This window comes from Chlorocebus sabaeus, chromosome 4 (genome assembly GCF_047675955.1).
Source record: "Chlorocebus sabaeus isolate Y175 chromosome 4, mChlSab1.0.hap1, whole genome shotgun sequence".
NCBI lineage: Eukaryota > Metazoa > Chordata > Mammalia > Primates > Cercopithecidae > Chlorocebus > Chlorocebus sabaeus.
The window spans coordinates 15,675,729-15,701,480 of NC_132907.1; the positions used below are offsets into that span (position 1 = coordinate 15,675,729).

At 40.4% G+C, this 25,752-nt stretch overlaps 1 protein-coding gene across 1 annotated transcript in view; it reads left to right on the forward strand.

Moving 5' to 3' along the window:
- Positions 1–22,788, forward strand: part of ACOT12 (acyl-CoA thioesterase 12) — a 65,236-nt gene extending 42,448 nt beyond the window's left edge. Inside the window, exons 6-15 of the mRNA XM_007977011.3 lie at positions 4,204–4,360; positions 6,461–6,580; positions 7,403–7,553; positions 8,222–8,277; positions 8,558–8,621; positions 9,626–9,709; positions 16,558–16,691; positions 19,892–20,020; positions 21,845–21,971; positions 22,241–22,788. Coding sequence (XP_007975202.3) covers positions 4,204–4,360; positions 6,461–6,580; positions 7,403–7,553; positions 8,222–8,277; positions 8,558–8,621; positions 9,626–9,709; positions 16,558–16,691; positions 19,892–20,020; positions 21,845–21,971; positions 22,241–22,390 — 1,172 coding nt within the window. The 3' untranslated portion in view covers positions 22,391–22,788. The remainder of the gene's footprint in view (positions 1–4,203; positions 4,361–6,460; positions 6,581–7,402; positions 7,554–8,221; positions 8,278–8,557; positions 8,622–9,625; positions 9,710–16,557; positions 16,692–19,891; positions 20,021–21,844; positions 21,972–22,240) is intronic.
- The last annotated feature ends 2,964 nt before the right edge of the window (positions 22,789–25,752 follow it).

Here is a 25,752-nt window from a genome sequence, read left to right on the forward strand (position 1 = left end):
TCTCCAGCACTGGTTATTGCCTGTCTTTGGGATAAAAGGCATTTTAACTGGGGTAAGATGATATCTCATTGTAGTTTTGATTTGCATTTCTCTGATGATCAGTAATGTCGATACCTTTTTATATACCTGTTTTCCATTTGCATATCTTCTTTTGAGAAATGTCTATTCAAATCTTTGGCCCATTTTTTAATCAGGTTATTAGATTTTTTCCTATAGAGCTGTTTAAGCTCCTTATATATTCTGGTTATTAATTGCTTATCAGATGGATAGCTTTCAAATATTTTCTCCCATTCTGTGGGTTGTCTCTTCACTTTGTTGATTGTTTTCTTTGCTGTGCAGAAGCTTTTTAACTTGATGTGATTCCGTTTGTTGATTTTTGCTTTGGTTGCCTGTGCTTGTGGGGTATTGCTCAATAAATTTTTGTCCAGATCAATGTCCTGGAGACTTTCCCCGATGTTTTCCTGTAATGGTTTTATAGTTTGAGGTCTTAGATTTAAGCCTTTAATCAATTTTGATTTGATTTTTGTGTATCATAGGAGATAGTGGCCTAGTTTCATTCTTCTGCATATGAGTATCCAGTTTTCCCAGCACCATTTATTGAAGAGATTGTCCTTTCCCCATTGTATGTTCTTGGCACCTTTGTCAAATATGAGTTCACTGTGGGTGTGTGAATCTGTTTCTGGGTTCCCAGTTCTAGTTCTAGTTCCATTGGTCTATGTGTCTGTTTTTATGCCAGTGCCATGCTGTTTTGCTTACTATAGCTCTGTAGCATAATTTGAAGTCAGGTAATTGTATTAATTTATTTTAAACAAAAAATGTACCATTTGAGTAAGCAACATTAGCCTGAAAACAACCTCAATCAATACTAGTTTGGGATATATATAAAACATCTTCTAATAAAATCAATTTTAGAAAGACAGAGAAATGGGAAGGGATTAAGATTGCATATTTCTTTTAAATATCACTTTAGAAAGTGATTCAATTTTGATTCTAGCAATATAGTGGATTCATTGTTGTGTAAAACCAAAAATTTCTGGAAAAATATTTACAAACATCTTTGCAAGCACATCTCAACCAGCAGAAAAATAAGAGAAAACTTTGAAGTCCAGAAATGATGAGAAAACACAAATGCAGCAGTGCAAGGAAGCATTGGGGCTGGCATTTGTTCTGAAGAACCTAGCAGGTGCCTGAAGACATAGAGCTTGTGTGTAATGGACCTGCTTGGGCTCAGGAGACAAAACGAGGGGCCCAAGTGAGGGAGAAGGTTGGATCAGGGAACCTTCCTTGGTGCTGGAACCTCCTAAAGGTGATTCCCTCAGTGAGTCAACTAGAAAAATTCCACCCTCCAGAGAACCTTAGCCTTAGGTAGAATGGGGAAAAAAAATATTTACCTTTGAGAATTCAATCACAAGTGCATCCTCATGCAGATTTGGATCCTCAGAAGTCACATGACCTGTCTGGGCTAAAACAGAACAAGGAAACTTTAGTGTACAGTGGTGCTGTGTTGTAGGACCCCAGGTGATCTGCAACTGCAAATGCAGCTCCTTTGTGAAGAAATGACTTTAAAGCCAGCACTCAAGAATTTCCACAGAAAAAGATCCGAGCAATATGAGATCCTAGTGAAAAATCATAAGAGACAGAAATAAGCAAGGCACCAAGATCTGGAAGTGACACCAAGCCCCACAAAGTCTGAATGAGGCCCACAAAGACAGCAGATAACGAATTTATCAAGTAAGATGAAGTAAGAGGCTTAATATGTTTTAAGAAATAAAAGAGTATCAAGAGTATAATACAAGAACAAAAAAAATGATAACCTAGGTTTAACAAAGAGACAATTTATATAAAACAGAATATATAATAATTAAAATTTGAAACTTAGTGAATGAATGAAACAGCAGAGAAGACAGGGAACTGGAAGATAGATCTGAAAGAGTTAACTAGAATGCAGCCCGATAGACAAAGAAATGGGAAATGTGTAAGGGAGGTTAGAAGATGTGGAGAATGGAGAGAAATGTCTAACATGCAAAAAAAATCTCCGGAAATGAGACAAGCAATATTTGAAGCAAATGATACAAAGAGACATTTCATGAAGAGGTGACAAGAATGCTTAATATACATGTAAAAAGGTTTTGGAACTCATTAGTAATCAGGAAAATGCAAATTATAACCAACATGAGATACTCTTCCACACCCACCAAACTGGAAATAGTTGAGTGTCTGATACTTCTAAGCAAAAATGGGGACCAGTGGGGACTCTCATCAACAACAGACAGAAGTATCAGTACAACTATTTCATTACCTAAAAATATTCTATTGAGAGTAAGGACTATGAATGTTAAGGAAATCAGCTAAGTTGTTTATTCATTCATTTCATTTAATAAATATTTATTGAGCACCTATGTTCAGGAATTATATGAGAATTTTAAAAATCCATAGTCCCTGCACCAAAAAGCTTAGGATCTAGTGGGTCACATAATAAAAGGGCACACAAATAACATAAAACTATAGCCATGAAAGAAAGATCCTTCGAGAGACCCTGAAGGTGAGGCTGAACTGTGGAGGTCAGAGAAGGCTCCCCTGAGGAAGTGATGACCAAGCGGGGACCACAGAGTATGAGTGAAATTGAAGACACAGGTGGTGGTGGCCAGGGGGATTGCTGTAGACAGCAGGGATGTGACGAATGCCCTGTTGTTGAAGATAATACTGCCTCAGGAAGTGAAAAAAGACCAGCGTGGCTGGAGCAAAGGGAGAGGGAGAGTGAGGCCAGACCAGGAAGGCAGGGCTTGCAGGCCATGGGAAGGATTTGGGGTTTTATACGAGAACAATAGGTAGCTACTGACTTGTTTTAAGCTGGGGACTGAAATGATCAATGGAAATAAGAAAAAATAAAAGAGACCATCAATTAATGATAAATCTAAAAATTATATTAGGAAGTGGAGTTAAGGGTTTCTGTGACTACAGAAACACTTCCGGATCACCAACTGTGACTGTGCCGAGAGCACCAACAGTTGCTGGGTGTATCTTCCCTCTCACACTGCAAGCTCAGTTCTGCCTCTGACAGTACAGCCAGGATGGTGCCCCAAGTTGTAAATCCTTTCCCCCTGGTCCCCAACAATAGCATGTGAGCTGGAAACCTAGCTGATGGTTCACTTCATGATGCAAAAAGCATAAATGAATACATTTTACTGCTTTGCAGTCAGATTTCTCCATTGTTAAGAGTAAAAACCAATTTGTTAGTAAATGGAGCAGATATTCAAAAGAAGCAGAAAGGCTAGGCACGGTGGCTCACGCCTGTACTGCCAGCACTTTGGGAGGCCGAGGAGGGCGGATCACCTGAGGTCGGGAGTTCGAGACCAGCCTGGCCGACATGGTGAAAACCGTCTCTACTAAAAATAAGAAAATAAGCCAGGTTTGCTGGTATGCGCTTGTAATCCCAGCTACTTGGGAGGCTGGGGCAGGAGAATTGCTTGAACCTGGGAGGCTGAGGTTGCAGTGAGCCGAGATTGCACCATTGCACTCCAGCCTAGATGACAGAGTGAGACTCCGTCTAAAAAAAAAAAAAAAAACAAAAGCAGAAGGACATGAAGAAGTATAACAGAGTGTGTCTTTCCTGCTTGTGACTGCAATCATTACAAACAGTTTTCACAGCAGGCCATATTTCCATTCTAAAGGTAGTGTTTCAAGCTTTCTGGTGTCTCTGGTCCTTCGTAGCTCAGATTCCTTTATTTTTAACAACTTTATTGTGGTATAATTGACAAACAATGGCCCATATATAAAGCATACAATTTGATAAGTTTTGACGGAAGTTTACACCTGTGAAAACATCACCACAATCAAGATAACGACACATCCATCACCCCCAACATTTCTGCCCCTGCCTGTCCTGATCTGTCCCTACCCCACCATGAACAACTCAAGTTTCAGTATAATCATTCTTTCCATCAAAATTCCAGTAGACTTATTTTATAGGCTAGAATATGATCTCTAAAGGCCCTTTCTGATGTTATCTTAACCCAATTCACTGCAAATATTCACCATTAGGAGTCACTCTGTAGAACCTGTCAATTTGCTCAGTCTTAAGCCTTTGAGAACACTTTAATTTTTCTATAAATCCGAGTTGAATGTGCTGCTGGGAAGGAACAGCTGGAGCCCCAGGGCCTATGGTTCACTCCACCATCATTAATGCTTGCATCCACCTTTCAGATCTCCTTTTTGATGAAGAGGAAGGAGCGGTTTCCACAAGGGGCACCTCTGTTCAGAGCATTGAACTGGTCCTCCCACCCCATGCAAACCATCACGGAAATACATTCGGTGGCCAGATTATGGCTTGGATGGAGACGGTGGCTACTATTTCTGCAAGGTTCTTGGTTTTGACCTTCGGCATATGATTTTGGGACCAGTGAGGAAAAAATAGAAAGGGACTGAGATCCAGTTCTTGGGCTACTCAAGAAGTTAAGGAAAAGACTGAGGAAAATGTTGCCTTTTATAAGGATTTCTAAATCATTTACTTGCTTACTTTAGGATTAATCTGTCCTTTTGTTTGAAGGTGAATGTTTAAATGTTTGGTTCAAAAATAAAAATGAGATGACAGTTTTAATACTTTATTCTGAATTATGAATATTGATCTTATGAAACTGCAACTCGTTGTCTTGATAGCTTGTGACAAAGTAAATGCAGAATAGAAATAGAAGACAGGCTTCACAGTTAAAAATAATCAGTCTAGGTTGGGCATGGTGGCTCACACCTATAATCCCAGCACTTTGGGAGGCTGAAACAGGAAGATTGCTTGATGCCAGGAGTTCAAGACAAGCTTGGGCAACATAGCAAGACCTTGACTCTACAAAAAAATGTACTGGTGTGGTGGTGTGCACCTATAGTCCCAGCTAGTTGGGAGGCAGAAGTGAGATGATCACTTGAGCCCAGGGATTCAAAGCTGCAGTGAGCTATGATCATGCCACTGCACTCCAGCCTCTATAAATAAATAAGTAAATAAATAAAGTCAGTCAGTTACAAACCTTTTCAAAGACAATTTACAGTTAGGTCTGACCTTTAAAGGTGCTGGTTAAAAATAATTATGGCCAAAGAATTAACTGAAAAATAGGAAAAGAAGGAAGAGAATATTTAGAATACTTTTTTGGGTTTTCTTGTGTGTTTTTTTTTGTTTTTGAGATGGAGTCTTGCTCTGTCGCCCAGGCTGGAGTGCAGTGGTGCAATCTCTGCTCACTGCAAGCTTCTCCCTCCTGGGTTCACGCCATTCTCCGGCCTCAGCCTCCCGAGTAGCTGGGACTACAGGCGCCCACCACCACGCCTGGCTAATATTTTGTATTTTTAGTAGAGACGGGGTTTCACCCCGTCAGGAGGTCTCGATCTCCTGACCGCATGATCCGCCCACCTCGGCCTCCCAAAGTGCTGGGATTACAGGCGTGAGCCACCGTGCCGGCCTAGAATACTTTTAAAGACTCCTCGATTTCAAAAAGGTTATTTTATTCTTAATGGAAAGATGTAGGTAATTGAGCAGCTTTAGGGAACACTCTGTACCCTGGAAATGCATTTGAATAGGATCTGCCCTTCTGACAATTTTCATAACCGTTGAAAATTGCTAAGGTTGTATTTCCCTCAAATTAAAATAATTTTATTATTGATATGTCTATAGTTATGACTATAGTTAGAAACCTGTAGTTATCCTTTCTAAAAATCGTGCAAAAATAAGTGAGCTTGTTTTTAAAATGAGATTGTCATTCTTAATGACAGTAAAGCAATTGAACATGTTCTTTGTAAAGGCTTATAATATAACTATGGCAGCATCTGTTCACTTGGTGTTGGCACAGAGTAATTGAATGATGACAGTGGGAATCTAAAATGTAGAAAATTATGGAAGTAACTTTCTGAAATTAAATATTATATATAACTATTTCAACATGTCATACACACAAAAATTATAAAATGCATATCTCCTAGCCTTTCAGGCTTTATGTAGCAATCCAGGTAATTTTTCTGGGGGGAAAATCTTGTCTTTTGATCTGTGGGTGAATTTGATTAACTGTGAAGCTGAGGAATTGTGTGAGGACACCTGCCTTCACTTGGGCCCCACTTCAACCCGGATCACAACTTCTTGAGACTACAGTCATGAGCTATCCGGATGACTAAAATTCAAATTAGAACAAAAAGCATTGGTTTGTTGTTCCAAGGGACTTCCCTAGGAAACGAGACAAGAGTAGGACTGTTACGAGAGGCGTAGAAGCATCTGGGTAAAGACTCCACTACTCGGGGACCCGTTATTTCCCAAGATATTGGCAGGTAGCGTGCAGACCTACCCTCAACACACATAAGCCAGTTATTTATTTCAGTCAAGTTTAAAGAAATGCTTATTTAGAAAATAGGCTGAAGACTTGTCTATGTATTTGTTCAATGGATGAATGAGTGATTGCTTTCTTCTCTCTCCCTCCCTTTGTCTCTCCAGTCGCCTGTGTTGGGCACATCCCTTTCTGAAGTCCATAGATATGTTTAAGTTCCGGGGGCCATCTACAGTTGGAGATCGTCTTGTCTTCACTGCCATTGTCAACAATACATTTCAGACCTGGTAAAGTGAGCCCTTAGACTGCTATGAAGAAATTTAAACTTGCACAAATGTAATTTTTAATTTCAGCCTGGAGGTGAGTATAGGAACTACTTTAACAAAATTCCATTTTTTTTCATGCAATTTTCAAAATCCATGGACACATGTTTAACCCTTTGTTCTGCTTGGGGCCTTCTCACAATTAGTAAATTGTAACAGACTGGTTTTTGTCTTATAAGGGTGACCGTATGTCCCAGTTGGCCCAAGTTGGACCTGGTTTGTACCTGTCATCCCTGCATAATTATTAACTTTTCCTGCCAGTCCCAGTGACTAGATGGTCAATCAATTCATAATGGACCTAGTATTACCACCATGAAATCCAAACCACTTCCCAGTTATTTTTATTATTCTTGGTACACAATGAAAAGATTTGATTTAGTATTTTTTTCTTTTTAAATATAAAAAGAATATCTGTGTTTCCTATCTAATTACAGTGTTTATTTTTTAATTACATAATTGTTTATTTTAGGGAAGAAAACTTAACTTTGGCACAATTTAAGCCCTCCTTCACATTGCCAAAATATGTTCATGAATGTATATAAAGCCCTTCCTGGCCTTTTTCCCACTTGAAAGTGGGGAAGTAAAATGGAAATGCTCTTAGGGGCTTGTAAAAAGCAGCCCATTGACCTGAAAATGGATGTTAATAGTTGCACAGATTTGCTGATAACAAAGAAGAAAACCAAGGCCCTTATCCTCCTGTTGCTTGGAGGAGGTGGCGGCAGTGGGCAAGGAGGGCCTAATGGGTCGAGATCCTCTTTGCCCACCGCCCTGCGTCATCCTTCACAGTGTTGAAGTTGGAGTTCGCGTGGAGGCCTTTGACTGTCAGGAATGGGCTGAGGGCCGAGGGCGTCACATCAATAGTGCTTTTCTCATTTACAATGCTGCTGATGATAAGGAAAATCTCATCACGTTTCCCAGAATTCAACCCATTTCAAAGGTCAGTTATTATCACACGAGGTTCATTAGCCAGACCTATGAATAGAGAGCTCTACCCAGAATCTCCTGCCAACAGCAACGACCTCTTTGGCTCTTCACCTTTGGTTTTCTCTCTTTTCAGCATCACAAAGTGAAGTGGGCTTTTTTCTTTTCCTTTTCCCCACCGAGCACTCTGATCATTTGTTCAAATAATGGAAGCCCTGAAGACCTCACCTCTACTGGGCCACACACTGCTGTGGGTAGGATGTCACCTTCTGGGTCCTATTTCTAGGTCTCTTCTCTCGCTTCCTTACCTCTAGCTCTTGATGCTGTGCCACGTTCATGGGAACTATATCTTTCCCTCATCCCGAAATTACATGATCGCCAATGTTAATTTTTTCTAAAAACTCTGTAGTAAGAATTGAGTACAATTCTGGTAATAGAAATGTTAATAATCTCCACTTTTGAAAAAGGAAGAAAATAACTGGAAGGATTACACCTTTGTCAGTGCAACTGCCCTTTGTGGATTCAGCACAGAGGCTCTGACTTGATGAAGTCAGTTCATGGAGAGATGCCACATCCCAGTTAGCCCTTTTGATTGATTTAGGAGAAGGATACTTAAGGATTATAACACTAAGATAGTAGAGATTTTATTTTATTTTATTGATTTTATTTTGTTTTTGATTAAAGGATGATTTTAGACGCTATCGGGGAGCTATTGCACGCAAGAGAATTCGCCTAGGCAGGTAAGGAACATAAGGTGTAATGATTTTATGGAGTCTTCGCTAATCTGACAAATTATATAAGAGCCCCTCTCTGGGTCTCTATTCCCACATAACAGAAAAAGAGAAGATCTGATGTTTCCTGGCCGCAAAGGCTGATGACTGACTTATGGAAATAGTTCTTCCACATTGTTCCACTGATATCCATGGCTGATAGAAGTTCAAGAAAGTATTATGGTTATTGTTGTGTGCTAAATGCAGAGGAAAAAAAACCTCTCATTTAACATTTTAATTTTTTTTCCAGGAAATATGTTATTTCCCACAAAGAAGAGGTTCCACTTTGCATACACTGGGATATCAGCAAGCAGGTGACATTTTATGATTTGGAGCTCTTCATATAAAAGTCTTATCATTACAAAAATGGAAATCACCTGGCCTAACTGGCTTAGGTTGTGCCTACACAGGCTATGTGACAAGGTGGATTATATCAGTCAGTCATGTCAAAATGAAATGAAACCAGGCTATCAGTTACTGCTTACCAGTCGGCAGCTGAGCCTTGTTTGACTTCTTATAGTTCCCAAACTGCAGACTCAGGATGCTCTGCCGTCAGGTATGTTCCAGAAGCATGGCACAGTCCCATCCGGCATCTCACCATGACGTGTGCCCGCCAGCTTGCATTTTTATAAAAACAGTAACAAAGTAGTATCATTTGAATATTTTTAACCATTAAATGTAAAGAGAAATCCAAGTTTACTTATTACATGTTGATTATCAGTCATACTGAAAGGTAGTCTGTCTTTGCTCAGGACACCAACTAAAATGATAGAGACCCAGTTGTTAAGTATACAGTTACTTTGTCTGAATTCTAAATTAAGGGTTCAAGATAAAAATTATATGTTTTTATAACTTTTTTGTTCTAGCTGTAGCTTAGTTTCTTTGTTTTTTTGAGGCAGAGTCTCACTCTGTCGCCCAGGCTGGAGTGCAGTGGCGCGATCTTCACTCACTGCAACCTCTGCCTCCACGTGGCGGGTTCAAGCGATTCTTCTGCCTCAGCCTCCAAGTAGCTGGGTTTACAGGTTTGCACTACAACACCTGGCTAATTTTTGTATTTTTAGTAGAGATGGGATTTCACCATGTTGGCCAGGCTGGTCTCGAACTCCTATCCTCAAGTGATCTGCATGCCTTGGCCTCCCAAAGTGCTGGGACTACAGGCTTGAGCCACCTTACCCGGCCTGTAGTTTAGTTCTAAACTCAACATTATCACTGGGACTCAACACATACCTCCTCCAACAGTGTCTATTTTTTAAGCAGAAAATATATGATCACACATCCATGTATTGAACACATAGCTTTAAAAATATTTCTATTCTAGGCATCCCTGAGTGACAGCAATGTGGAGGCCCTCAAAAAACTGGCAGCCAAAAGGGGATGGGAGGTTACCAGCACTGTGGAAAAGGTAGGACACCTCCAGGTATTTGCATAGTCCATTGCCCATCACAAATGAAACCTTTGGTGGTGGTGGTGGTGGTTCTACTGCTTCTACTGCAGCTTTTAAGATAAAAAAAAAAAAAAAACCTTTTGAGGAAACTGTTTATAAGAGGCAACCATCTTTTCAGCCCTGTCTCTACAAGCTGGTTGATTTGGAGTCCTTCAAATATGCCCCACATGCTCCTACCTCTGAGCTTAGGTTCTCACATCCCGTCTCTCCCTCCTTCTCTTCTCCATCTACCCAAATCCCACCTGATCTAGATCAGGACAGATGCTTCTCCATAAAGCCTCTCCTGCCACACTTGACTTAGGAACTTCTTTTTCTAGTAACTCCTTTAGTCATGACTTCTTTAAAATTAATTTTTTTGGCTGAGTGTGCTGGCTCATGTACTAATCCTAGTACTTTGGGACGCCAAGGCAGGAGGATCCCTTGAGGCCAGGAGTTTGATACAAGCCCGGGCAAAATAATGAGACCCCATCTCTACAAAAAAATTAAAAATCAGCCAGCTATGGTAGCAGACACTTGTAGTGTTAGCTGCCCAGGTGGTCGAGGTGGGAGGATCACTTGAACCCAGGCATTTCAGCCTCCAGTGAGCTATGATCACATCATTGCATTCCAGCCTGGGCAATAGAGCATGACTCTGTCTCTAAAAATAATAAATAAATAAACAAACAATTTTTCAATTAATTATACACTACCTTATGACATTTCTTCCCCAGCTACCTCAAATTAATATTTAAGCCTTACATGGAAATTTAACTTTTTACACATGCTTATACATGATCTTCTTTCCCTGAGTACATTATAAACCTCTTAAGAAAGAGGCTTTGTCTTGACTTCTTTGTATCTCTCTTAGGACCTGTTACAGTGTTTTGCATGCCATCAGGTTTAAAGAGACATACATCATTTGGATCTTAATTTTATTTAATTTCAGAAGTTTATTAGGAGACCCTTGGAAGGTCATGCCCACGTTAACTAGACTGTAAGCTCTCTGAGGGCCGATCTGCTCACCATTACACCCAGACCACAGGAGCGCCTAGCACTTCAGAGACGCTCACTAATGCCAGCACTTTGGCTACGTTCATATTTCAGTATGCACTGATTTTCATCATCAGTGAAGCAGCAGCCTATGAAATAGGATGACAGTATGTCCTGATTTTCTTGGGACAGTTCTGGCTTACACCTGTTGTCCCATCATAATTATTAACAGTGTCTTGGTGTTCCAGTTTGAATGATAAATTATATTGTTACTTTACCTTAAAATCTAAGTAAATTCAGATGCTACTTCATTGATGCCTTTCAACTCTGACTTTGACCTCTTCTGAATGTTTTGTTTTTGGTTGTTTCCTTTTATGATTTATTTGTCCTCACTGTTAAATCCTTTAAAGGTCTTCCTTATCCCATTTGGATCCAGTGAAGTTTCTGTCTTTGCCTGGTTCAGTGATGCAGAAACACAGGTTTAACTAATGCATTTGTTTATCTCTCATAAAAGATGCTTCACTACTTTGTTTTCTTTCACTATTATAAAACCTGCTTCTTTCATCATTGCTGGGATCTGAGCATTCATGAGCAGCAGTGGAAAAAACAAATTCATGTCTGGAATGAAGTGAAAGAACATATTTAGTGAAGTCGTAGAATGTAACTTCAGTTCTTGGGAGGGTGTGGCCCAAAGCATACCCAAATAAATTTGCTAGTGTTGTGGGAGAGCTATCAATGACTAATTCTTAATTATTATGTAAATAGTTACTAGAGGATATTGTATAGTTAAAAAAATATTCTTACATTATTTCCATTGAATTTGAATTTCTCCTTTAAAGAATATACTCATGATGAAAATCTGATTTTAAAAATCTGATAAAAAATGTTTTTGAAGAATTATCCTCTTCTCTCCCACGTTTTACAGCTTATATGTTTTTAATTTCAAAATATGACTCTAATTTTTTCTGTCACCTTTTAGTTGAATAATTCTTACAACACAGTTGTCTGTTAAGAATCATACTTTTGGGCCGGGTGCAGTGTCTCATGTTTGTAATCCCAACACTTTGGGAGGCTGAGGCAGGTGGATCACAAGGTCAGGGGTTCAAGACCAGCATAGCCAAGATGCTGAAACCCTGTCTCTACTAAAACTACAAAAATTAGCCAGGAGCAGTGGCAGATGCCTGTAATCCCAGCTACTTGGGAGGCTGAGGCAGGAGAATTGCTTGAACCTGGGCAGCAGAGGTTGCAGTGGGCTGAGATCGTGCCACTGCACTCAAGCCTGGGCAACAGAGTGAGACTCCATGTCAAAAAAAACAAAACAAAACAAAAAACAATCATACTTTCTGGCCAGGCGCAGTGGCTCACACCTGTAATCCCAGCACTTTGGGAGGCCGAGGTGGGTGGATCACTTGAGGTCAGGAGTTCAAGACCAGCCTGACCAACATGGTGAAACCCCATCTCTACTAAAAATAAAAAATTAGCCGGGTGTCATGGCGGGCACCTGTAATCTCAGCTGCTGGGGAGGCTTAGGCATGAGAATCACTTGAATCTGGGAGGCGGAGGTTGCAGTGAGCCGAGATTGTGCCACTGCACTCCAGCCTGAGCAACAGAGTGAGACCCTGTATAAAAAAAAAAAAAAAAAAAAAAAAAAAAAAAAAAAAAAGAATCATACTTTCCTCAAAGCCGGGTCTGACAGCATCCACCTGTAGTCCCAGCTACTTGGGAATCTGAGGTAGAAGGATTGCTTGAGCCTAGGAGTTTGAGGCCAGCCTGGACAACATAAAATGATCTCATCTCTAAAAAAAAAAAAAAAATCATGTTTTTTCCAGGTTTTCAATATAAATTAGATGGTAAAAATCTAAGATTATACTGTGTGTGATGAAATTGGATAGGGCTTATGGTTTTAATTCATTTCATGTTTCATGTGTAATGATAGAATTAATTGTAGTAGTAATACAAGGAGCAAAATGTGTATTTTGGAAACATCACAAAGGTACATGAAACAGCTGAAGAATAATTATAAGGTTGTTTATTAACAAGTGAGAGATTATAGTGCTTAAACCATAAAAGTCAGCTCTTACAGGCAATTCCAAGTAAGAGAAGACAGTTATATAGGGAGAACTTCAGAGAGGAGGCCATTCTTACCTCCTTGAAGACAGTGTCAGGAGTGGATTGCTGAGGGAGAAATAGGGCTTTCTAGGCAGTAGGTAGTTTGCGCCAAGTTCTCCTGGTATAAATTAGCATTGAGTAGGAGACTGGCCTGACAAGAGTAGCTTTTTATTTAAGGAAGACCTGGGGATGTACTGGGAAAATTATGGAGAAAGCCAGAATGACACGAACCACCTGAAATCCTTTACACAGGACAGATCCCTAGTATGGGAAACAGACCGGAGGGGAGCTAGTCTCGTGGAGTTAGGGGAGGGGCTGGGCCCAGAGCTCTGCCTCTCCAACCCCCACCCACTTGGCCCCCATGGTCATCTCCAGATACCTCCAAGGAAAATGAAGGCTCCCCTAGGCTTCTATAAAAACCACTTTTGCCCTCTTTCCCACAGTGTAGTCTTCAAAACATATTTGTCAATAGATGGTACAAAAATTCTCAAATTTTTAGTTGTTTCCTCTTGTACTGTTTGTTTTTTTGAGACAGAGTCTCACTCTGTTGCCCAGGCTGGAGTGCAGTGGCGTGATCTCGGTTCACTGCAACTCCCCTTCCCGGGTTCAAGGGATTCTCATGCCTCAGCCTCCCAAGTAGCTGGGACTACAGGCATGTTCCACCACCCCTGTATAATTTTTGTATTTTCAGTAGAGACAGGGTATAACCATGTTGGCCAGATTGGTCTCAAACTCCTGATCTCAGGTGATCTGCCAGCCTTGGCCTCCCAAAGTGTTGGGATTGAAAGCCCTCTTATACTATTTGTATAAGACATTCAAATTCAAATTCAAAAGAATCTTATTAAAATGAAAAAAAAAGATATCACTAATAAAATGTTAGCAAGCTCTAGCAGATTTTCAGCTTGCTTGCTTTAAGCTTCATTTCATAGAATAAAATTCTCCAACCATCAAATGATAAAGAAAACATTTGAGTTAGTGTATTAGTTCATCCTCACATTGCAATAAAGAACTACCTGAGGCTGGGTGATTGTTAAAGAAAAGAGGTTTAATTGGCCCACGATTCCACAGGCTGCACAGGAAGCATGGCTGGGGAGGCCTCAGGAAACTTCCAATCATGGCAGAAGGTAAAGAGGAAGCAGGCACATCCTACATGGCTAGAGCAGGAGGAAGAGAGAGGATGAGGTGTCACACACTTTCAAACAACCAGATCTCATGAGAACTCACTGTCACAAGAACAGCAAGGGGGAAGTCCACTCCCATGATCCAGTCACCTCCCACCAGGTCCCTGCTCCAGCGCTGGGGATTACAATTTGGCATGAGATTTGGTTGAAATCACAAATCCAAACCATATCAGTTGGTTACAAATAGATAGATAAATAAATAAATAAATAAATAAATAAATAAATAAATTGAATCTTTATATTCCCAAGTGTGAAAGGTAATTCATAGTCTTGGAGAACTGTTCCTGGAAAATTTTTTCACTAAGCAAAAGCTGGTCTTTCTTAGCAGGGTTTAAAGAGAACCAAAACTACTGCATTTCTTTGTCTGCTTTGTTTGCATCAATATCATTGATTTAGACAGCAGGGCAATGGGGACTTTCTGCTTCCCTCACCTTCTAGGGGAAAGATCAAAATCGAATTTGCTCATCCAGTACTGTACCTGACATTGGATAAGTCGAGTGAACTCTGTAAGGGCAGAATTCAGTGGTAGTTACAACTTAGCTTGATGTTTGATTTGGCTCCATGATAGGAAGCAGAAGCATGTGACTGCAGCCTGAGGAGCAGCCACCTAGGAAAGTGCTGTATTCGTTTCCTAGGGCTGCTATAACAGAGGACCACAAACTGGGTAGTGGACACAGTAGAAATCTATTGTCTCACAGTTCTGGAAGCTGGTAGCCCAAAACCAATATGTCAACAGGGTTGCTTCTTTCTGAGCCTGTGAGGGACAATCTGTTCCATGCTTGTCTCCTAGCTTCTGGTGATTTTCTGGCAGTCTTCGGCACTCCTTGGCTTATAGAAACATCGCTGGATCTCTACCTTTGTCATCACATGTGTTCTCCCTGTAAGCATGTCTATGTCCAATGTCCCTTTTTAACAAGGATGCCAGTCATATTGGATTAGGGGTCCATCCTACCACAGTACAACCTCATCTTGACTAATTACATCTGTAAGAACCCTATTTCCATATAAGGTCAGATTCTGAGGTAGAGGAGGTTGGGACTACAGCACATGAATTTGGGGATGGAAGGGTAGAGACATAATTCAACTCTTAATAAGTGCTCAGCACAATATTGCATCCCACTCCATCTCGTTCCACCAGAATGGAGCATGGCTGACCCAAGGCCAGAATAGGACTGGCACTATGGAGTTCACCCTGGCCACCTGCCTTCAGCTCCTCTGAGATTGCAGAGCCCCAGCAGCCCATCCTAGAGCCACTTGCCCACCAAGCACTGATTGGATGACTGATAAATCTGATGATTTCTCTGGATATACACCAACGAACCTCCTTCAACTCCCCCTGTGCTGGGGGCAAAGTTAGGCATGCCCATGCTAAGTAGGGTGAGTCTCACCAGCCACCTGGAGCCCCATCTGTAGTTTTCTTGGTGTTTGATAAGTGCTGACAGCCTCGATCATGTCTTCCTTTGCAGGCTGGATTTAAAGGGAAGCTTGGAAGCAAGTTCAATTGGAGAGGTTAAATGATATAAGCAAATAATCACTTGTGTCTGAGCTGCTTGTAGCTAATTTCTCATTTCTTCATTCTCTTATTGATAATATTTATATTTAAATAAAGGTTTCTCCTTTACAGCCTGATTTTTTTCCATCTGCCTGATTCCTGCAGTGAAGTCCTAACCCTGTATTTGTTTGTTTTCTCACAGCTTGTTGCCATGGGAATGGTTATAAGGTAGCAAATTTCAACACTAGCTTTTCAAAGTACCCTGAAAGAGAAAAGAAAATGGGAAGGATAGAAATGTTTTCTTAGCTGAACACACATCTCTGATTATTGCCAAAAACACAGCAGAAGAAAAGCTGAGAGTAGCACGGGATGTATTCATGCTTAAGTATATGTCAAATGGCTCCCCAAGGCATGCCTCCTCTTACCTAAGGAATAATGTGCATTAGGAAACCAGGAACTGGCCGTTCAGAAGGATGATCCAGCCACAGTGTTTCAGAAATGAAAGGGTGCTTTGTGCTGAGGAAATATCGTGCTCCAGGGGCCCTGCTGAGAGGCTGAGATGGTTCTAGAGGTGGTTGACTCAGTTCCTGGATCCCCTCGGCCCACTTGAAGACATGCCTGACATCCTGGGAAAGTGTCCTAAGCTATAGCCTTGACTCCGCTCTCTTGAGGGAGATGAGGTGCTGACCTGCCTAGCAGTCTGGTGATATTTTCTATTTTTTCCTCAGTAGAGGCAGGGAAACATCACAAAGGGACAAGGAGAGAAAGGTCTAGGTTTTTACATTTTTCATGAGAAAAAAAAACTGTTGTGCAGTAATTAAATAGCCCACCCTCAAGTCACATATTGTTTAGAGGACACGGGACTACAGCATCCTGGACAGACCTCTAGACATCCCAGTATTTGAAGAGAAATTGCCATGGGGCTTCAATTTCATCCAGGAAATAAGGTGCCTTAGTTAATGCAATTGGTCTTTGACTACATATATATGCGTATGGTTTCTAAAGTAAAAGCATCAGTTTTCTTTTGTAATGTAATTTTTTTTGTTGTCTTTTAGATAAAAATATATACTCTGGAAGAGCATGATGTTTTATCTGTTTGGGTTGAAAAGCACGTGGGAAGTCCAGCACATTTGGCTTATCGTCTCTTGTCTGACTTTACAAAGCGACCTTTGTGGGACCCCCATTGTGTGTAAGAACAAACTTAAAAATTTTTCTCAATCAAACTTGACATCATGTAAAAGATGATCTCCATATTGCAGTCCATCTCCACTGTCCAATGTGTGACCCATTGTTTAAAGAGTATTTTTAAAAGTTTGGCCGGGCATAGCACTTTGTGAGGCTGAGGCAGGTGGATAGTTGAGCCCAGGAGTTCAAGACCAGCCTGGGCAACATGGTGAAAGCCTCTCTATAAAATACACAAAAATTAACTGGATATGGTGGTGCATGCTTGTAGTCCTAGCTACTTGGGAGGCCCAGATGGGAGGATTGCATGAGTCTGGGAGGTCAAAGCTGCAGTGAGCCAAGATCACACAACTACACTGTAGCCTGGGCAACACAGGAGACCCTGTCAAAATAAAAATAAAGTTTGCTGTGGACAGAATACTGCATCAGGTGATATTGAGAGACACAAAACAAAAATTATACTCACTTATCATCTATATTGAGTTGACCTGCTTTACCCACATCTATTGTAATTCTACCAGTAACTTCAAGGTCGATATTATTTCCATTTAAGAGGTTCTAAGACTTGCCAAGATTGCACAGACAATAAAGTGATGGAACCCAAATTGGAACCCAAGTCTGTCATGCTCTGAATTTTACACTCTTCTACTTTAATATGCAACCTCATTGCTCTTGAGGAAGTGATTATCCACTTGTCCTGCCTAGTCTCAATATTTCATTGGCAGTTCCTTACTTCTCTGTGAAGCAACCCTCCCTGGTGAGAAGCTAAGCCAGCAAGCTGTGCGAGCCCCGAGGTGAAAGGCATGCCTTCCTGCTCACCTCCTGATGATGTCCCTGCTCATATTAGCCTACATCTCCTACTCCTGCTATTCCCTGTCTCCTGCATCCCTAATCCAATCTCCTCCACTCCCCGGCCCTTTCCTGGAACACAGTACAGAGCTGTGTACCCTGCCAACTGCACTGATGGGGACCAGCTGCACTGAGGCCCAGCCACCTTGGCTATAGCAACCCACAGGGCTTCATGGCCACCTTGTTGACATGGAAGGGTTGGTGAGATGGGCTTCCTATTATGTTAAGCATTTCCTAATCTTGACAAGATAGAGGCTCATCTTTAAATTTTCTAAAACTCACTGTGATAGAGATTTAGAAATACCATGTAATAGATGATTTAATACCACTAAAGTGAAACATCTCTAAGGTCATGTGTTACATTTGCACAGATGCTAGAGTTTAAATGGGAGGAGTTCCCTTATCCTCCTGGTAGGGCCTGTGAGAGGGGTGTGGCTTGTTTCTTCATGCTGCTCAAACCCCTAGAGGGATCATGCAGGTGCTTAAGTCATGGGGAGCGTTTTTTGGGCTCCAACCCCATGGCAGCATCTAGGGTTGAGTGTTTATGGCTCCGGAAGACCCAGTGGGTGTGTGTTGTGATGTGCTCTTTCAGTTTTGCTGTCTGCAGACAGCTTGTGTTAATCAGCTCAGTTAGACCCTCTGCCTTATTGCAAGGACAGAGGGCTTTCTGTATCCTGGATTCTTGCCTTAGTGTACTGGGAAAAACAGCTCACACGTGGCCTTGGAGGATGGGTGCAAGGTTTTGAGTGGTGGAAGCTGCTCTTAGCGAGATGGATAAGATGGGAGATGGGAGCCAGAAGGAGGATGGATTTGGAAGGTGGTCTTCCTCTGGAGTCAGGCTGCCCGGCCACCAGACTCTCCTCTGGCCACCCCTGACCGAATTCTATGTCTTTCCACCATCGATGGCCTGCCAGCGTCTGCTGGTGTCTGGCGGTGTGCTCTTCTGTTCCTCTCAACATCCAGCCCGCTAGGCTGGATGTGCCCGCTAGTGTCTCGGGTTTTTTATGGACACAGGATGTGGGGTGTGGTGGGCCAAAAGGTAACTTTTGGGGTCTGAAAACAGAAATGCCTGTCCTCATTTAGGTCCATGGGCACAGGCCCGAGGGTGGAGCCCTCACCAGTGACCCTTCCCTTCTCTATCCAACACTTCCCTGCCCACCTCCCATATCAGAATGATACGTCATGGTTAATGCTATCACAATAAATCATTCTGAGAGAAGAGGAACACTTCTCAATTTTCTTGCATCAGTTTGGTAGATACTCTACCAGTACAAAGCTTTTAGGAATAACAATGCCTAAACTTTGGTGTTAATGCTTTAAAAATGTTTCTCCCACTATTCTCTGTCACTTGACATTCCGGCCAAATTGAAGTTGAACAAATGGGGGAATGAATGAATGAATTCTTATTCAACTAACTTTTCTCGTACATCTACTATGATTCAGGTACTATGCCAGGTGTTTTCGCTGAATCCTTGCAATAACCCCACGTATCATTATCTAAATTTTATAGATAAAAAATAAAATGACTTGCCTAATGCAACTTATGTAGCGAGTAAGTGGCAATCTGGGAGTCAAAAGAAAGTTGTGTGACTCCAAAGCTAGTGCCGTTTCCAATATGCCACATTTCTTTATCTATGTAAACAATCCTTCTTGGACTGACTATATGATTTAAGAGTCCTCACAATGTTTTTACTTGATCCTAGAGAAAAATAATTTTGTGTAAAACAGCTCAATGCCTTTCACTGAAGTATCGAGAATTATGAACTTGAAGTCAGATGGCCACCATCCCCTATCACTTGCAGAATTATTCCTTCTGATCAAAGAGCTCTTGTGTTTTTTGTTTGTTTGTTTGTTTGTTTGTTGTGGCTTTTTTTTTTTTTTTTTTTTTTTTTTTTTTGAGATAGGATCTCATTGTGTCACCTAAGTTGGAGTACAGTGGCACAATCATGGATCACTGCAACCTCAACCTCTCAGGCTCAAGTGATATTCCCACCTCCACCCCTCGAGTAGCTGGGACTACAGGCATGCACCACCACACCCAGCTAATTTTTTAAAATTTTTTTGTAAAGATAAGGTTTTGCAAGTTTGCCCAGGCTGGTCCTGAACTCCTGGCCTCAAGTGATCCTCCCACCTCGACCTCCCAAGGTGTTAGGATTACAGGCATGAGCCACTGTGCCCGGCCTCAAAGAGCTCTTCTAAAGACAGACTTGAGCAATAATGCTGGCTTTTAGGGGGATGATTAGGTGAGCTGAAGGGGCAAATAAGGATACCAATAATGAGATTATATAAGCAAATAAAGGAAGTGAATGCCTTACCAGGTAGAAAGTGTAGCTGCTTTTCACTGTTCTATATACACAGGTCCTGTGAAGTCATAGACTGGGTGAGTGAAGATGATCAACTGTGTCACATCACCTGTCCTGTGCTGAATGATGACAAACCCAAAGACTTGGTAGTACTCATATCACGAAGAAAACCTCTCAAAGATGGGTGAGTATATGCAGTTCAAGTGTTCTATCACTATTTCATAGTATAGGATAGAAATTAGAAGATGTGAAAGCCTGTAATCCCAGCACTTTTGGAGGCTAAGGCAGGCGGATCACGAGGTCAGGAGATCGAGACCATCCTGGCTAACACGGTGAAACCCCATCTCTACTAAAAATACAAAAAATTAGCTGGGCATGGTGGCAGGTGCCTGTAGTCCCAGCTACTTGGGAGGCTGAGGCAGAAGAATGGTGTGAACCCAGGAGGCGGAGCTTGCAGTGAGCTGAGATGGTGCCACTGCACTCCAGCCTGGGTGACAGAGCTAGATTCCATCTCAAAAAAAAAAAAAAAAAAAAAGTTGATGTGAAAATAAGTAAGTCTGTGTAGATATTTCTGCTCTTGAATTATGTTCATTTGAATTATACCTAGATGAATCTTTAACTATTATTTTAAAAATTAACTGTCATCTATTAAGTGCCAGCTATTTGCAAAGTACAATGCAAGAATCCTAAAGTAGTTCCTTTTCCTATGTAGATGTAAAACTGGTATTCAGTAAACCTTTGAAACATACCATGATTAGTAAAAATGCAGTGAAAGCCAAATAAGACACTGGGAATTAGTTTAGAATTCAGCAAGGCTTGACTGTGCCAGACATCCACCATGGCTGGCTGTCAGCTGGGGCTATCGATCAGAGGACCCAGATATGGTTTTCCCATGTACACTGAACTGCTCAGAGCATGGCAGCTAGCTTCTAAGAGGAAGTGTCCCGAATAATCCCACATACATGTGAGTATTAACAGATGTTCAGTGTCATATCATTTATTATGTCAAAAGATATTAGAAACAAATGGAAAATCCATCTTATAAATTATGGTAGATCCATACTACAAAGTATTGTACCATCATTAAAAAGGATGAAGCAGCTATAATGGGACTGATAGAGAAACACCTCCAAAGATTTATTGCTAGATGAAAAATCAAATTGTAGTCGATATTTGTAAAATGATATTTATGTAAAAAATTTTGTGTGCCTTTGCTTATATAAATGTCATTCTTATACATTTATTTTTATACAATAAAATGTTAAGAGTGGTCACTTCTAGGGTGGAGAATAGCATGGGAGTGCAATTGGACTGGAGGAAGATTTTTATTTTGTAGCCTACAGGGTTCTCTATTGTTGAGAGTTTTTCTTTTAACAATGATGGGTATTGTTTTTATTATTATTATTATTATTTTAGATGGTGTTTTGCTCTTGTTGCCCAGACTGGAGTGCAATGGCACAATCTCAGCTCACTGCAACCTCTGCCTCCCGAGTTCAAACGATTCTCCTGCCTCAGCCTCCCAAGTAGCTGGGATTACAGGCATGTGCCACTATGCTCAGCTAATTTTATATTTTTAGTAGAGATGAGATTTCTCCATGTTGGTCAGGCTGGTCTCGAACTCCCAACCTCAGGTGATCTGCCAGCCTCAGTCTCCCAAAGTGCTGGGATTATAGGCATGAGCCACTGCGCCCGGCCTGTTTTTAATTTAAAAAGAAAAGGAGGCTGAAATTACAACCCTGTAGGGCACAATAAAACTGCAGTTGGTGGTTGACTCCAGCTTCATGGAGTTACACAAAGCATTGTATATGCAATTCTAAGGCAGAAAACACTATTTCCTACCTTGAATGTAGCCTGGAGAGTGTTTTCTGATGAGACCACTCATCTAGAAGATCTGGGCCTTCATAGTTTCACTTCTACCTGTATAAATAAATTGGGTTAACTATAGGGATTTATTTTCTAACAACTATTCTTTATTTCTCACAAGAGCTTAGAAAATGTCTTCTTTCAGTAACACTTACACAGTGGCAGTGAAGTCGGTCATTTTGCCATCGGTCCCCCCGTCTCCACAGTACATCAGAAGTGAAATCATTTGTGCCGGATTTCTCATTCACGCTATTGACAGCAATTCATGCATTGTAAGTTTGATGAAACATCTGTGATTAATTGGCTCTGCCAGATAGAGAAAAATCTCTTAATTTACCCAGATGTCCTAATTAATTGTAATCTTGTAATTTGTGTCCACACTATGGGAATCCTACGATCATCCTTTCAGATCATCTATTCCAGAAGGTACCCCAGAAGATTAGGGTCTTAGTCTCCCCTACACCAGCAAGACTCAGATCCTTGCTTGAAAAAGCTCCAAGTCAATAAGAAATTAAAATATTGTACTTTCTTTTTGAAACAGGTATCTTACTTTAACCATATTTCTGCTAGCATCCTTCCTTACTTTGCTGGAAATCTTGGTGGCTGGTCAAAATCCATTGAAGAAACAGCAGCCTCTTGTATACAGTTCTTAGAGAATCCTCCTGATGATGGGTTTATAAGCACATTTTAAATGGTCAACTTTCAGTTACCGGTAATTTAATTTCCCACTTTTAATTCCAGACACCCTTAACCCTGACATTTGTCAAGCTTTTGGGCCACAAAATAATTAATATAAGCCTAAGCAAAATGCAGTGAAAAAGTTAAAAAACAAAATGCATTTTAAGTCAAATACCAGTGATTTGGATTAGCATTAAAAGAGCTTTAAAATTCTGTTTTAAGTCATCTGTGGCTCTGCCTCCTCCAGGGGCACAGATAGTAGAGAATTGCCTGTATGCAATACTATGTGTTCTATAAAATGGCATAAATTTAGTTTAAATTATCATAAATATTTTTAGGTTACAGAGTGAAACGTGTGTTCTGTGTGAAATTCCAAAAAATAATTATAAAATCTAAAATGATGATTTGCTACGTTGACTCATTGATTAATGTATGGCATTTTTCCTTGTGCAGCAGGTATCTATATGTCAGGAGCGTTTGACAAGATGTATTACATAGTCTAGAGATTTAAATTGGGGAGACATTAAAACGTAATGGAATCCAATCAATTTTAGTAATAAGAACAACTTTACTAGTGTCATTTAACATATATTCCAGGTGGCTGACCAATTTAGTGTCTATTGCTCTATATACACACACAAAGTACCTGCAAAATGTAATATTACAGAGAAAGAGAATATTGACTGAGATCTCTTTCATAACCATTACATTAGCACTTTATTCTGTAGACTTCAACATTCATTATTCTCCTCTGTCTGTGATTTGTCTTAACTCATGAGACAAGCCAGAATATGGCAAGCTAGCCTCCTCTAAACGACACGTTTTAAAAGTTGAAGGAGTCTCCATTATTGGTGGGCACACTTCACAGGTTAGATCCATCCTGCTGTTAGTTTGCTAAAGTTCTACCTCTGCTCCCCCTACCCACCCTCACCCATCTCTTCACACAAGGTAAGCCTGGTTATAATTATTTGTGTTTTTCCTGTGCCAGCAAGTTTTCATTTACATGAACTTTGGACTGTTCTGCAATTTTATACATTAACATTTATATACATAAGAAGAGTGGATATGTGGATTAAAATAATTACATATTATATTACAGAAGTAGAAATGGTTTTGAGAATATTTTTACGTTTTGAAAAAATCAACAAAATTAGTAATGAAGAGGTTACGTTAAACTAAAATTTCAGACCTCACCTACAATTGAGACACTTCCAAATGCCGTCTGCCTAGCCTAAGTCTTTGCGTTTACATTTTTTGAAATGTTTTTCTGAATAGTAATGGAAACATTGTGAAGTTAAAGGAGTAGAGTGATGATAGCTGGATCACTCTGAGACATAAAGATGTTGCCTACTCTAATTTACAACAGAGGCATAGTCTATTCCTGCATTACCCAATATGTGTCATTAAATAGCACTAGCCACATGTGCTATTTAATTAAAATTAAATAAATTTCAAAAATAAATTCTCCCACCATACTAGCCCCAATTCAAGTATTATTAGTCACCTGTAGTTAGTGGCTATCATATTGGACTATACAGATATAGAATATTTCTATAATCACAGAAGATTCTTTGGATAGTGCTGTGCTATTCAGTTTATCCCAGTCTTAACAATAATGCAGACAGGTCCTGTTTTCCCATTTTCACCTATCTTAGTGCCAAACAATCCCGTCTACCCCCCCCCCTTTTTTTTTTTTAAAGTATATTTCACTTTTATGTTTCTGAACAAAAACACAGGACTCATCCACCTGGCTCTTTCTTGGATCATTTGGCATATCCTGAATTGAAGAGCTCATTTTCAGGACCACTGGACTTTAGAGATGCTAAATGAGCATGGCAAGAAGATAAGATAGCAATGCATTTAGGCTCTCCTTAGGGCATTTCCAAAAGTTTGAAATCTATTGTCTGAAACAATGATGAAATTAACTAAGGTGTTCCAGTTGTAAAATTTAATAACAGCTCTTAAGTTTGCATTTTCTTTTTTATTAGGAATATGCTCACTCTCTCATTCATTCAGATATTTACTGAGAACTTACTTTGTCCTAGACACATCTTAGGCACTGCGGGTTCAGCAAGAAACAGAAGCATACTCTGTTCACATCATAAATAAAATTAATATAGAATATTAGAAGATACGTTATAAGGAAAAATTAAGCAGGGTAAAGATGAAGAGTGCCGGGGAAGGGTTGGGGGTGGTGGTTGATATTTTAAGTAGGGTGGTCTACATAGGCTTCCTTGAGGGACATTTAAGCAAAAGCCTGCAGGCAGAGAGGGAGTGAGCTGAGGATCTCTGGACGCAGCATACTTCCTACCGAAGGACTAGCCAACACAAAGTCCCTAAGCAGGGAGTGTTTCTGGCACAGTGTAGGAAAGAAAAGAACCTGGTGAGACTTCAACAGAGCGAGAGAAAATTAAAGACAGCTGAATTAAAGATCATCTTCCCCTACTCTCTTTGATGTCCAGGTTTTAAGCAAACGCGTTTGCTCTAAGGGTAAGCAGCTAAGTTAGTTCATCAGCAGTCAGCCCCCTGGAGACTCAGGACAGAGGAAACCTAAAAAAATGTAGTCACACTGATTTTTTTCCTTTGGAGTGTCAAAGTATCCTTAAGGGATACTCAAAATTTCATGCTGTTTTTTGATGGTAAGGGTTTTCAAGTGCTTCTAACAGGACTGAAAGCTTTTTAAGAAAGGAAACTTAGCCGGCTGCGATGGCTCATGCCTGTAATCCCAGCACTTTGGGAGGCCGAGGTGGGTAGATCACCTGAGGTCAGGAGTTTGAGACCAGCCTGACCAACATGGTGAAACCCTGTCTCTACTGAAAATACAAAAATTCGCTGGATGTGGTGGTGCCCATCTGTAATCCCAGCTACTCAGGAGGCTGAGGCAGGAGAATTGCTTGAACCTGGGAGGTGAAGTTTGTAGTTTGCAGAGATTGTGCCACTGCACTCCAGCCTGGGCAACAGAGCGAGACTCTGTCTCAACAAAAGAAAAAGGAAGCTCATTCCTATTCTTCCTAGTTGCAATGCAATCTAGTTACTAATCTGCATTCAGTTTCTCTATTATGTTTGTTTTAGGAAAAAAATCCAGTGAAAAAAATGGGGAAATGGATCAGAATATAGTTTACCCTGTACTCAGACATCTTTAGGAAATGATCAATTTTAATAAATAATGGAAATAAACCAGTATATACGTGTGTATGTATATATATACACACACACACACGCACACACACACATATATATAATCATGTGGTTTTTATATTTCTTATTAAACATTTCAGAAATAAGCTTGGACATTTTTACTGGCATAGTTACAAGGATAGTCTTGAAAATATATGTTGATACTATCATATTTGGGATTAAGTTAAAAAAAGAAAA